The sequence below is a fragment of the Eleutherodactylus coqui genome, chromosome 5, assembly GCF_035609145.1.
Source record: "Eleutherodactylus coqui strain aEleCoq1 chromosome 5, aEleCoq1.hap1, whole genome shotgun sequence".
Lineage (NCBI taxonomy): Eukaryota > Metazoa > Chordata > Amphibia > Anura > Eleutherodactylidae > Eleutherodactylus > Eleutherodactylus coqui.
Window position 1 is genome coordinate 4,849,668 of NC_089841.1, and position 11,366 is coordinate 4,861,033.

Below are 11,366 nucleotides of genomic sequence, written 5' to 3' on the forward strand. Positions count from 1 at the left end.
GATACGTGCCCTCCGAGGGCAAGGGTAGTGGAGCTTCTGCTGAAGATGGGCTTCAGGGCAGTTGACATCTTTGCCCTGATCCATCCTTACGGCACGTCTGAGTTTGACATCAGCTTCGTTCGCCCAGAGGGCTTAGAAATCTTCTGGGGGAATTACGAGCTGGTGAAAAACGAGCCCGGCTGGCGAGACTTTGCCATCCAGGTGGTGTCTCGCCAGAACGGTATCAAGAAGGTGACCGTTTTGACTCGTAACGAGTCACTTTCTTGCTTTGACATCATGACGTGGCTCAGTAGGTACGGAGAGGTGACGGAGATGCCAAAAAAGAACAGGGATGAGCACGGCATATGGTCTGGGGCCTGGACGTTCATGGTCCAGCTGAAACGTTCAGGTAACTCAGTGGCACACATACCTTCTGCAGCCTTCCTCGGCAGGGATCGTATCTTGGCCTTTTACCAGGGGCAGCCGAAGCTCTGCCACAGGTGCGGGGACCCCTCACACTTGAGCGCCGCTTGTAAGACCTTGAAGTGCGCCCTGTGTGGGGGTCTGGGTCATCTAGCCGCCTCCTGTGCGGAGATTAGGTGTAACCTGTGTGGTGACCTCGGTCACCCATTTAGTCGCTTTCCGCGCTCCTTTGCCAATGCGGTCTCAGCACCTACGGATGGGGGTCATGATGTGGCCTCCGGGGGTGAGGGGACCAGCAGAGGTGGAGGAGCTCAGGAGCCAGGGAAGAACCGGCAAAAGACGCCTGCGGAGCAGAGGCGTCAGGAGAAACGCAGACGGAGCAGGGAGCTGACAGGAGCACCCACAGCAGGTGGGTCGATGGTGGCCCCTGTTCCAGAAGCAAATCTCGCGGCTGAGGCTTTGAGGGACAGCGATTTAGATGAGGAGGACAGGAGGATCCAGAGGGAGGAGACCAACTCTGCAGATTCCTCTCACTGCGAAAGTGTGGATGAGGAAGGCAAGAGGTGGCTAGAGAAACGGCGTAAGCTAGGTGCCACGAGAGGAAACGAAGGGGGGATTCAAGATCTTCTCCCACCCCGGGCCAAGTACTGGAAGGAAAAGCCTGCTCACCTCCAGTTGGACTCTCCAATAGGTTCCGAGCCCTCCGAGACATCTCTTCCTCCTCTTCTGAGGGGGAGGCGGAGGGCAAGGTTCCTAGGGCAAAGGAAGGGTCAACAGGGGGCGCTGAGTCTCCACCTCGTGAAGGCATAGTTCCTTCCGGGGTGGAGGCTACTCTGGAACCTGGAAACAAGGACGACGGGGTCAGGGGATCTCCTGCTATGGACACATCTGTGTCCAAAAAAAGAAGCAAGGGGCTTTCCTCTGACCCCGAGGAAGCGGGTGTGAGGAAGAAAGCCGTCTAATTTAATCACTCATGATGGCGGCACCCACTCCGCTGACTCTGGCATCAATTAACGTTGCCAGCATTAAGTCTGATACGGCTAGATTTGCGGCCTTTGATTTTCTCGGCCGCGTTGAAGCCGACATTTTATTTTTGCAGGAGACCAGGCTGTCTGATTTGGCAGCCATACATAAGGCAAAAAGGGAGTGGAGGTCAGGCCCTTCCTACTGGTCTCTTGCGGCCGAGCCGTATAGCGGAGTGGCGGTACTTTTTACCGCAGCGGTTGAATGCCGACGAGTTATTGAATTAGAAATGGGAAGGTGCCTGATCTTAGATGTCCTCATGAAGGGACAAGAATTAAGACTTGTCAACATCTATGGTCCCCAGTCAAAAAAGGACAGGAAGAGTCTCTTTATGAGGATCAAGCCCTACCTTTTTACCAGCCGCCAAGTTGTCTTTGGAGGTGACTTTAATGCAGTCACAAGAGCCCGCGATAGGGGAGGCTCTGGAGACAGGCGGTTGACTTTTGACAGCGTCGCACTTAATAGTATAGCTAGCGAGGCTCGCCTGGTGGATGTCCACATCCGGCACACCCCAGGCCACGAGGGGTTCACCTATTATAGAGGTCAGAGCAGGTCTAGAATAGACAGGTTTTATTTGAAGGAGGAAGCCATCTCTTCACCAGTGTCCGTTGTTGAGGTGGAATTCTCCGATCACTGTCTAATATTGTTTTCTCTGAATGTTGCAGAGACCCCCCGGATGGGCAGAGGTTTTTGGAGACTGAATTCATCACTCCTGGAGGAAGCAGAGATAAGACAGTCCTTTGAGGATTTTCTGCAGAGCCAGGTACCATTACTGGATCTCTGTAGCAGTAAGTCAGAGTGGTGGGAGATGTTCAAGAGGAGGGCGGCAAGGTTCTTCCGAGAGCTCTCCAACCTCAGATGCCTGGACAGGTACCGCTTGTACAACGGCCTGAGGAGGAAACTCGAACATCTCGTTTCGACTGGAGGTAGCCGCGAGGAGATCTCCAGAGTGAAATCTTTGCTCAAGAAGTGCCAGTACGATAGACACGCATCCTTGGTTTTTGAGAGGGATTTCGGGAAGTACCGCTCGCCCGACCCTTACAGAAACTGTAGGATGTCAGTGAATAGTAAAGTGGTCACTGGACTGATCGATAGTACAGGATCCCTGAATCGATCCAGATCAGCGATTCTGGAGGTCGTCAGATCCTACTACTCGCAACTCTTGGGAAAGAGGGATCTAGATTCGGAAGTGATGTCGGCTTTCCTGGCTGAAACTGTCCCTGAGCCGGGGGTAGACACCTCTCTTGATGTTTTGACAGGAGAGATCAGAATAGAGGAAGTTAAACTGGCGATTGATGGGCTCCGGCTCAAAAATCGCCAGGACCGGATGGACTAACATCCGAGTATTATAAGACCTTCAAGGACCTCTTGAGTCCCCTCTTGACGGAGGTATTAAATGAGTGTCTTTCCTCGGGCACTCTGCCAAAGTCAATGAGGAGGTCAGCTTTGATCCTTCTGTCAAAGGGTAAAGACTCGAGCCGTATTGAGAACTGGCGTCCCATAGCACTTCTCAATACGGACAGGAAGGTTCTGGCAAAAGTGCTGTTTAATCGGTTGGTCAAGTTTGCACCCCGGCTCCTCTCGGGGGCCCAGCATTGCTCTGTTCCAGGCCGTAGCACCTTTAGCGCTGTTCTTGGTGTCCGGGAGGCAGTGGAGCAGGGTAGGGCTGGTCACTGGGAGGGGTACTTGCTGTCCTTGGATCAGGCCAAAGCGTTTGATCGGGTTAATCACGAGTACCTCTGGTCAGTCCTTCTGAGATATGGCCTGCCAGTGGGGTTTGTTGATTGGCTGCGAACATTGTATGCAGGGGCTGAGACTTTCCCGCTGGTGAACGGTTGGCTTGGCCGCCCTTTTGAGGTGGGTTCCGGTGTCCGTCAGGGCTGTCCTCTAAGTCCCCTGTTGTATGTGTTTGCGATAGATCCCTTTCTTAGGAGGGTTGATCGTGGACCTATAGCAGGGGTCGGGATGGACCGGGCGGTGCCGGAGGCTACCCTGAGGGCAGTGGCATACGCCGATGATGTCACGCTCTTCGTATCCTCAAGGGAGGAGGCGGAGTTTGTGGTGTCGGAGGTGGATGCCTACTCAGAGGCATCCGGGTCCAGAGTCAACTGGGATAAGTGCGAAAGTCTCTGGTTAGGAAGGGGGGATCCTGTGTTTGATCTCCCGGACACTCTTCCGGTGCCCCAGACTTCAGCAAAAGTTCTTGGCATCAAATTTGGCCAGGGGGATTACCCCATGCAAAATTGGGTAGACAGGCTGGATGGTGCCACTCAGAAGGTAAACCAGTGGAAGGGTTGGTCTTTGACCCTTCGGGAAAGAGTTAGCCTGATCAAAACATACCTGCTCCCTTTATTCATCTACCTGGGCAGCGTATGCATTTTGCCAGAACCTCTCTGGACCCGGGTCTACAACCTGTTCTTCCTAATGTTGTGGGGGAATAGGTTGAACCTGATCAGGAGAGATGTTACATACCGCACGAGGAGACTAGGGGGGTTATCTATGGTCAACCCCGTGGTGTTTCTTGTAGACACCTTTTTTAAGATCAACATAGGCAACCTCTGGCAAGAAAGGGCTCCTCTGTGGGTCTACTCCTGCCGGGGATGGTTTCGGCCCTTCTTCCAGGAATGGGAGACAGGAGGGCGAGTGAAGGACCTTCGCACGCAGCATGGATATCTCCCGGCTTACGCTACCTTGGTTTTGAAGGTGATACGCCGGTGGGGTCTGGGGATGTGGGAGATCAGGACTCTCACGAGGAGGCTCCTCAACGAAAGAGTCCTGTTGACCCGTTTCCAGAAGCCCCTGGCACTCAAGGACTGCCCAAGTCGGGACCTGTAGGGAGGGTTACGTTTACTGAATTCAACCCGGGTCCCCGTGAAGTTTTGGGACTTGGCTTGGCGCTGCTTTCACGGGAGACTGTATGTAAGGGGTAACTTGAAGAGCAGGCCTCTGATTGACAGGGGTTGCCCCCGTCAGGAGTGCAGCGATGTGCTGGAAAGCATGGAGCATTTTCTGCTTCAGTGCCCCTTTAATACAGAGGTATACCAACGGGTAGGGGTCTCCATAGGCTGGCGTCAGCTGGCACACCTCTCCTATGCGGAGTGGGCTTATGGAGCCTTCAGAGGTCTTGGTGGCAGGGACCGCTGCACTTTATTCCTAGTTAGCCTAGTGGTCAGGTTCCACATCTGGAGTGCACGGTGTTTAATCTCGACGGAGCTGAAAGTCCTCCCCGTGGATACGGTATGTAGGAACATCCTGGGTGACCTGGTGAAGGTGCGTTCTTTGGAGTATGAGAGGCTGGGCACATCTAAGGCTTCTCTCCTATGGAGAGGGCTTGTATTTCGTTAGGGACAGTGTTTTCTTAATTTTCTAGGGGAAGAGTAGGGAGAGAGAAGGGACAGGATAGGGAGAGAGGAGGGATAGGGCAGGGACAGGTTTCCATGAAGGGTCAGACTGAGGGGCAGACTAAGGACAGTCTAGGGCAAATTAGGGAGAGAATAGGGAGAAAATGCAAGGGATAGTACATTGTGATGTCTGTGCCCGGCTTATCACCTCCAATCCCGGTGGCGGGCTGTGAGTGCACCATGAAGCTTTTTGTTTTGATTTGGGCAAAATGAAATGAAGTAGGGCTGCAGGTGAGCCGACCTTAGGCTTTCGGGTTATGTATATAGTATATATTATGTATGTTGATATTGGTGTGCATTATGGTTTTGTATATATTGTATATATTCACGTTTTGGGTGGTAGGTAGGTTGGGTGGGGGAGTTGGGGGGAGTGGGATTCACGCCTTGAGCCGTAGCCTGGCACGTCCCGAACATTGAACTCTGGGCACGGACTGGTGGAGCGGGCATGGCCCCCAGGCTGCGGCGGGCACTGTGTGGTATTTATTAAAAAAAACAAAAACAAAAAAACCCTGGTGTGGCTTGGCACGTCCTGAACTAAGAACTCTGGGCACGGACTGATGGAGCAGGCTTGGCCCCCAAGCTGCACTGGGGACCCAAAAAAAAAAAAAAATTTTTAGTTCGTTTTATGCCAGTTGGCTCAGTCTTTCTGTTTGAATTTGCTTATTTATGTTGCTATTTCAGTTATTTCTGCTGTTTATGTTATTGCTTCCATTTGTTCTGTGTGGGTGCAGTGCGGCACGGCTGGACCTGGAGTTATAGTTTACAGGGTTTATGTAGTTATAGTTTCCTTAGTTTTATATTTTAGGTATATAGTTGTATATTGTGTTATATGTTGAGTGTGTATGTGTGTGGGTGTGTACGGCGGGGAGGAAACCCGGATATGGACATTTACTTTGTTTATGGATCACGGACTGTGGGGGAAGGGCCTTATATTGCTTTATATGGTTATTCTTATTGTTACAGTTTGTCTTTGTTGTGTTTTTTACTTTTATAATAAAAGATCTACAGGATGTACCTCAGGAGCAGTACAGGATAAGTAATGTATGTACACAGTGACTCCACCAGCAGAATAGTGAGTGCAGCTCTGGAGTATAATACAGCATGTAACTCAGGATCAGTACAGGATCAGTAATGTATGTACACAGTGAGTCCACCAGCAGAATAGTGAGTGCAGCTCTGCAGTATAATACAGGATGTAACTCAGGATCAGTACAGGATAAGTAATGTATGTACACAGTGACTCCACCAGCAGAATAGTGAGCGCAGCTCTGGAGTATAATACAGGATGTAACTCAGGATCAGTACAGGATAAGTAATGTATGTACACAGTGAGTCCACCAGCAGAATAGTGAGTGCAGCTCTGGAGTATAATACAGGATGTAACTCAGGATCAGTACAGGATAAGTAATGTATGTACACAGTGACTCCACCAGCAGAATAGTGAGTGCAGCTCTGGAGTATAATACAGGATGTAACTCAGGAGCAGTACAGGATAAGTAATGTATGTACACAGTGACTCCACCAGCAGAATAGTGAGTGCAGCTCTGGAGTATAATATAGGATATAACTCAGGAGCAGTACAGGATAAGTAATGTATGTACACAGTGACTCCACCAGCAGAATAGTGAGTGCAGCTCTGCAGTATAATACAGGATGTAACTCAGGAGCAGTACAGGATAAGTAATGTATGTACACAGTGACTCCACCAGCAGAATAGTGAGTGCAGCTCAGGAGTATAATACAGGATGTAACTCAGGGTCAGTACAGGATAAGTAATGTATGTATACAGTGACTCCACCAGCAGAATAGTGAGTGCAGCTCTGCAGTATAATACAAGATGTAACTCAGGATCAGTACAGGATAAGTAATGTATGTACACAGTGACTCCACCAGCAGAATAGTGAGTGCAGCTCTGGACTATAATACAGGATGTAACTCAGGGTCAGTACAGGATAAGTAATGTATGTACATAGTGACTCCAGCAGCAGAATAGTGAGTGCAGCTCTGGGGTACAATACAGGATGTAACTCAGGATCAGTACAGGATAAGTAATGTATGTACACAGTGACTCCACCAGCAGAATAGTGAGTGCAGCTCTGGAGCATGATATGGAGGCTGTATCTCAGGATGAGAACAAGATCACTTAGGCTGGGTTCACACGGGGCAAAAACCGCGAGATTTCCACCGGGAGAACCGCCGCAGTTTAAGCCGCGGCGGCTTTAAAGCGACCCGTCCGCATGCTTTTCCGTTGCGGCCGGCTCTCCCATAGAGGAGAGTGCGGCCGTAAAATAAATAAACAAAAAAAGAATGTAAACAGACATGCTCAATCTTTGGAAACCGCGCCAGCCGCAGCCGCGGTTTCGACCAGATTTACCGCTGCGGATTAGCCGTCCCGTGTGGACGAGGTTTCTGAGAAACCTCGTCCACATGGCTGGCTAATCCCGAGATTAGCGGCCGCGGGCGGATCTGCTGCGGCTAAACCGCGGCAAATCCGCCCTGTGTGACCCTAGCCTAAAGAATGCCTTAAAGTCACAGATGCTGTTTTTGCACCAATGAGAGCCTGTAATAACAGCTGCCTCTTGATTTCTGTCTGCTGCGGTGTTACCATGTGGAGTTTTTGCTGACCCAGATCACCATCCACATCATCCACATCCTGCACAGCATTAGTTCTGAGGGTATATTTGCTCGCAGTGAAGTGGAAAGTGATGTCACACGTCCTTTATGTGGACTGATCAGTCATGGTGCCGTCTCTCTCTCACTGCCGGAGCTTCAGGTTTTGCGGTTCTTGTATAATTGCGGTCTGTGTCTGAGGATCACACTTACCACGTAACGGTTTCTCTTCAAAATCAATTATTACATTTAAGAACTACAACCTCCGTCACTGAAGGCTTTCTGTAATAGTCACCGAGTCGCCCTCACGTGGGCCGTCTCTAATATTCAGTCACCGAGTCGCCCTAACGTGGGCCGTCTCTAATATTCAGTCATCGCGTCGCCCTCACGTGGGCCGTCTCTAATATTCGGTCACCGAGTCGCCCTCACGTGGCCGTCTCTAATATTCAGTCACCGAGTTGCCCTGACATGGGCCGTCTGTAATATTCAGTCACGGAGTCGCCCTCACGTGGCCACCTCTAATATTCAGTCACAGAGTTGCCCTCACGTGGCCATCTCTAATATTCAGCCACCGAGTCGCCCTCACGTGGGCCGTCTCTAATATTCAGCCACCGAGTCGCCCTCACGTGGGCCGTCTCTAATATTCGGTCACCGAGTCACCCTCACGTGGGCCGTCTCTAATATTCGGTCACGGAGTCGCCCTCACGCGGGCCGTCTCTAATATTCGGTCACGGAGTCGCCCTCACGCGGGCCATCTCTAATATTCGGTCACGGAGTCACCCTCACGTTAGCCGTCTCTAATATTCGGCCACCGAGTCGCCCTCACGTAGCCACCTCTAATATTCAGTCACAGAGTCGCCCTCACGTGGCCACCTCTAATATTCAGTCACAGAGTCGCCCTCCTGTGGCCACCTCTAATATTCAGCCACCGAGTCGCCCTCACGTGGCCACCTCTAAAATTCAGCCACCGAGTCGCCCTCACGTGGCCACCTCTAATATTCAGCCACCGAGTCGCCCTCACGTGGCCACCTCTAATATTCAGCCACCGAGTCGCCCTCACGTGGCCACCTCTAATATTCAGCCACCGAGTCGCCCTCAAGTGGGCCGTCTCTAATATTCAGCCACCGAGTTGCCCTCACGTGGGCCGTCTCTAATATTCAGTCTCCGAGTCGCCCTCACGTGGGCCGTCTCGAATATCGGGTCACGGAGTCGCCCTCACGTGGGTCGTCTCTAATATTCAGTCTCCGAGTCGCCCTCACGTGGGCCGTCTCGAATATCGGGTCACGGAGTCGCCCTCACATGGGCCATCTCTAATATTCGGTCACGGAGTCGCCCTCACGCGGGCCGTTCCTAATATTCGGTCACGGAGTCGCCCTCACGCGGGCCGTCTCTAATATTTTGCCCAATAATTGGTCTACAGGTAAGATATGGAGGTGACCTCCAATAATAACTGCCGCCTGCTGACTTACGAGGCTGTCAGGCAGGGTTACTGACTCTGTGAATGGATTATCAGCAGTAACTATCTGTGGGGTGCCCTGGGGTGGGGGTGGGGTTGGTTCGGGGCACCAGGTAGGGCAGTAACTGAACACACGCCCTTCTATTTCCGTAGACATTTGCCCGGACGGTTGGATCTTGTTCGGGTGGAAATGTTTATTCATATCCAAAGAGATGAAAACCTGGGAAGGAAGTCAGCGTTATTGTAAAGAGAAGGGTGCCAACCTGCTGGTGGCGGAGCGGGACGACGCTGTGATGAAGGTACGGATGGATGATGGGTGTTGTGGCTGTCCGGCGCTGATGCGCCCATCTATATAAGCTCTCCATTGAATTGATGCATGACACATCGTCACTGTGGAGGTTTTTGGCGCCATGTCAGCACTTGCTGTAGAGTGCCGCGCAGCTCTCCGCTATCTGTCCGACCGGATGCAAGTGACTGACTGCTCCCGTCATGTAAATAGTGTCGGCTAGGAAGATAGGCACTAATATTGTTACATCTGTATCCTAAGGTACCCTTTCATGGGGCAATGATAGATTTACTGAATGATTACTGGAAACAGCGACATTCAGTGATAGTCGGCCCGTGTACGTGCGGCCGCCGGCCAGGCACCGCGCCAGAAGTCGCTCTCTTGTCGGTGTTGCTTGGTTCTCAGCTCACCCATTGGCCTTGTAAGCAGCCAGTCCTTCCTCTATGACAATGCCTGTCTGCAGTGAATGGCGGTGAGAAGCTCCGCCCACTGCGCCTCCATTATCTGCATGACTGTTACTCATATGTGATAGCACCGCGGTGATAGTTACTGTGACGGCTGCTGGGCCCGCTGCGCCCGTCAGTCATCCTGTGTAGCCGTACCTTTAGGCTGTTCTCACACGACCAATGAAATCGTTGCACAATATCAATTCACTATTTTTCATCGCAGGCTGTAATAAATCGCAGCATGCCCGATCTTTGGGCGCCCTTGGAACGCCTCACATGGCATCGCCCATTGTTTTCAATGTGGCCAGTAAAGCATCGCATGGCGTGCGAGGTGCCCACGGGCGCGATGCACGGTTTACCCATTATATGCCGCGTCTGAGGACCGCTACTTCCTGAAGTGATGTAGCGCCTGGCATCTGCGGGGACGTCGCACATTGGGGAGTGTGATGTTGGGAGCGATATGGCACTCGCCCGTGTGTAATTAGCCTTAGTCTTTGCTGTGACCTTGCCTCTCGGGGATCGGGCTGTATACAGGGGATATAATAAGTCTACGCCGCACCCCTGTTATAACGTCCGGTTAGAAAATCCAACCAAGATGAAACCCTTCAGATCTCTGCCCTCCGTCTGACCCGTTATCCGGGCAATCCAGGGAAAGACCTACGGCCCTTTTAGACGCAACGAGAATCACTCAAAGCCGTCTTTTGAGTGATTCTCATTCTGTCTAACTGCAGGGACAGCGTGCAGGGAGTCGCTGATTGCTGAAATTTAGCATGCTGTTATCAGCCGACTGCGCTGATAAGGTTCTCTGTGCCTGTGTCCTGCAGTGAATTCACAGTGGGGACATTGACAGAGTGGAGAATACTGCAGCTGTTTGCTTATGCAAATCAGCTGTATTGTTCTATTAGTGGCCGCAGTGGTGTCCCGCTCCGCCTGCATAGTCTATGGTAGCTAATTAGCGACTATAAAGTATGTAAAGATGATCGCTCAAAACTGTCACTCAGCAAGTTTTGAACGATCATCTATGAGTGTAAATGGGGCTTTAGTCTAACCCTGTAGGTCTGCGCCCCCTGCTGGTTCAGTGTCTGAACGGGGCAGCAGATGAGCTGATTGTCTCTCGTTCCCTCAGGCTGCTCTGTGTGACGAGACAGAAGTATATTACAGCGGTCACTGTTTGTGTTGTGTCCCCCTCCCATGTAACCCGGAGCCCCCCCCTCCCCCGCTCATTAATGCCCCTGGTTGTGTCTCTTCTAGCAGCGCTCATGTGTTTGTTGGTCCTTGAACTCTTTTTTTTTTTTTTTGATTCTAGGATTTTTCTATTAATAATAAAGTCTATTTTTGGGTCGGCAAAATGTTAAAATGGAAATCTAATTGGAATGGTTGGGAACGAAGTTGGGAATGGCCGAACAGCCTTGAAATGTGAGTAACATTGCTCTCTGTTATCAGTTGTTTTGTCTGGGATCCTCAGTAGGATCGCCGCACGATGAGTGTGGAGCTCCGTCCGTCCCTCGCTCACATACACACAGGGGATTTACTGCTTCAGTGACTAATCGGCCCCCAACATTCATACAGGGGGGTGCAGACTGACACGTTACCTGCACCGATACATTGTAACAAACGATAAATTATTACTAGGGGTGACATAGGGGAGACTATGACTACTGGGGTCACTGCGGGGGCCATTATTACTAGTGTATCCACTCTGGGGGCCAGCATTACTACTGGGGTCACTGCAGGGGACATTA

At 51.4% G+C, this 11,366-nt stretch overlaps 1 protein-coding gene across 1 annotated transcript in view; it reads left to right on the forward strand.

Annotated features, from left to right (window-relative positions):
• LOC136627220 (B-cell differentiation antigen CD72-like) overlaps positions 1 to 11,044 on the forward strand; it is a 102,148-nt gene extending 91,104 nt beyond the window's left edge. Inside the window, exons 5-6 of the mRNA XM_066602150.1 lie at positions 9,046 to 9,191; positions 10,931 to 11,044. Coding sequence (XP_066458247.1) covers positions 9,046 to 9,191; positions 10,931 to 11,044 — 260 coding nt within the window. The remainder of the gene's footprint in view (positions 1 to 9,045; positions 9,192 to 10,930) is intronic.
• The last annotated feature ends 322 nt before the right edge of the window (positions 11,045 to 11,366 follow it).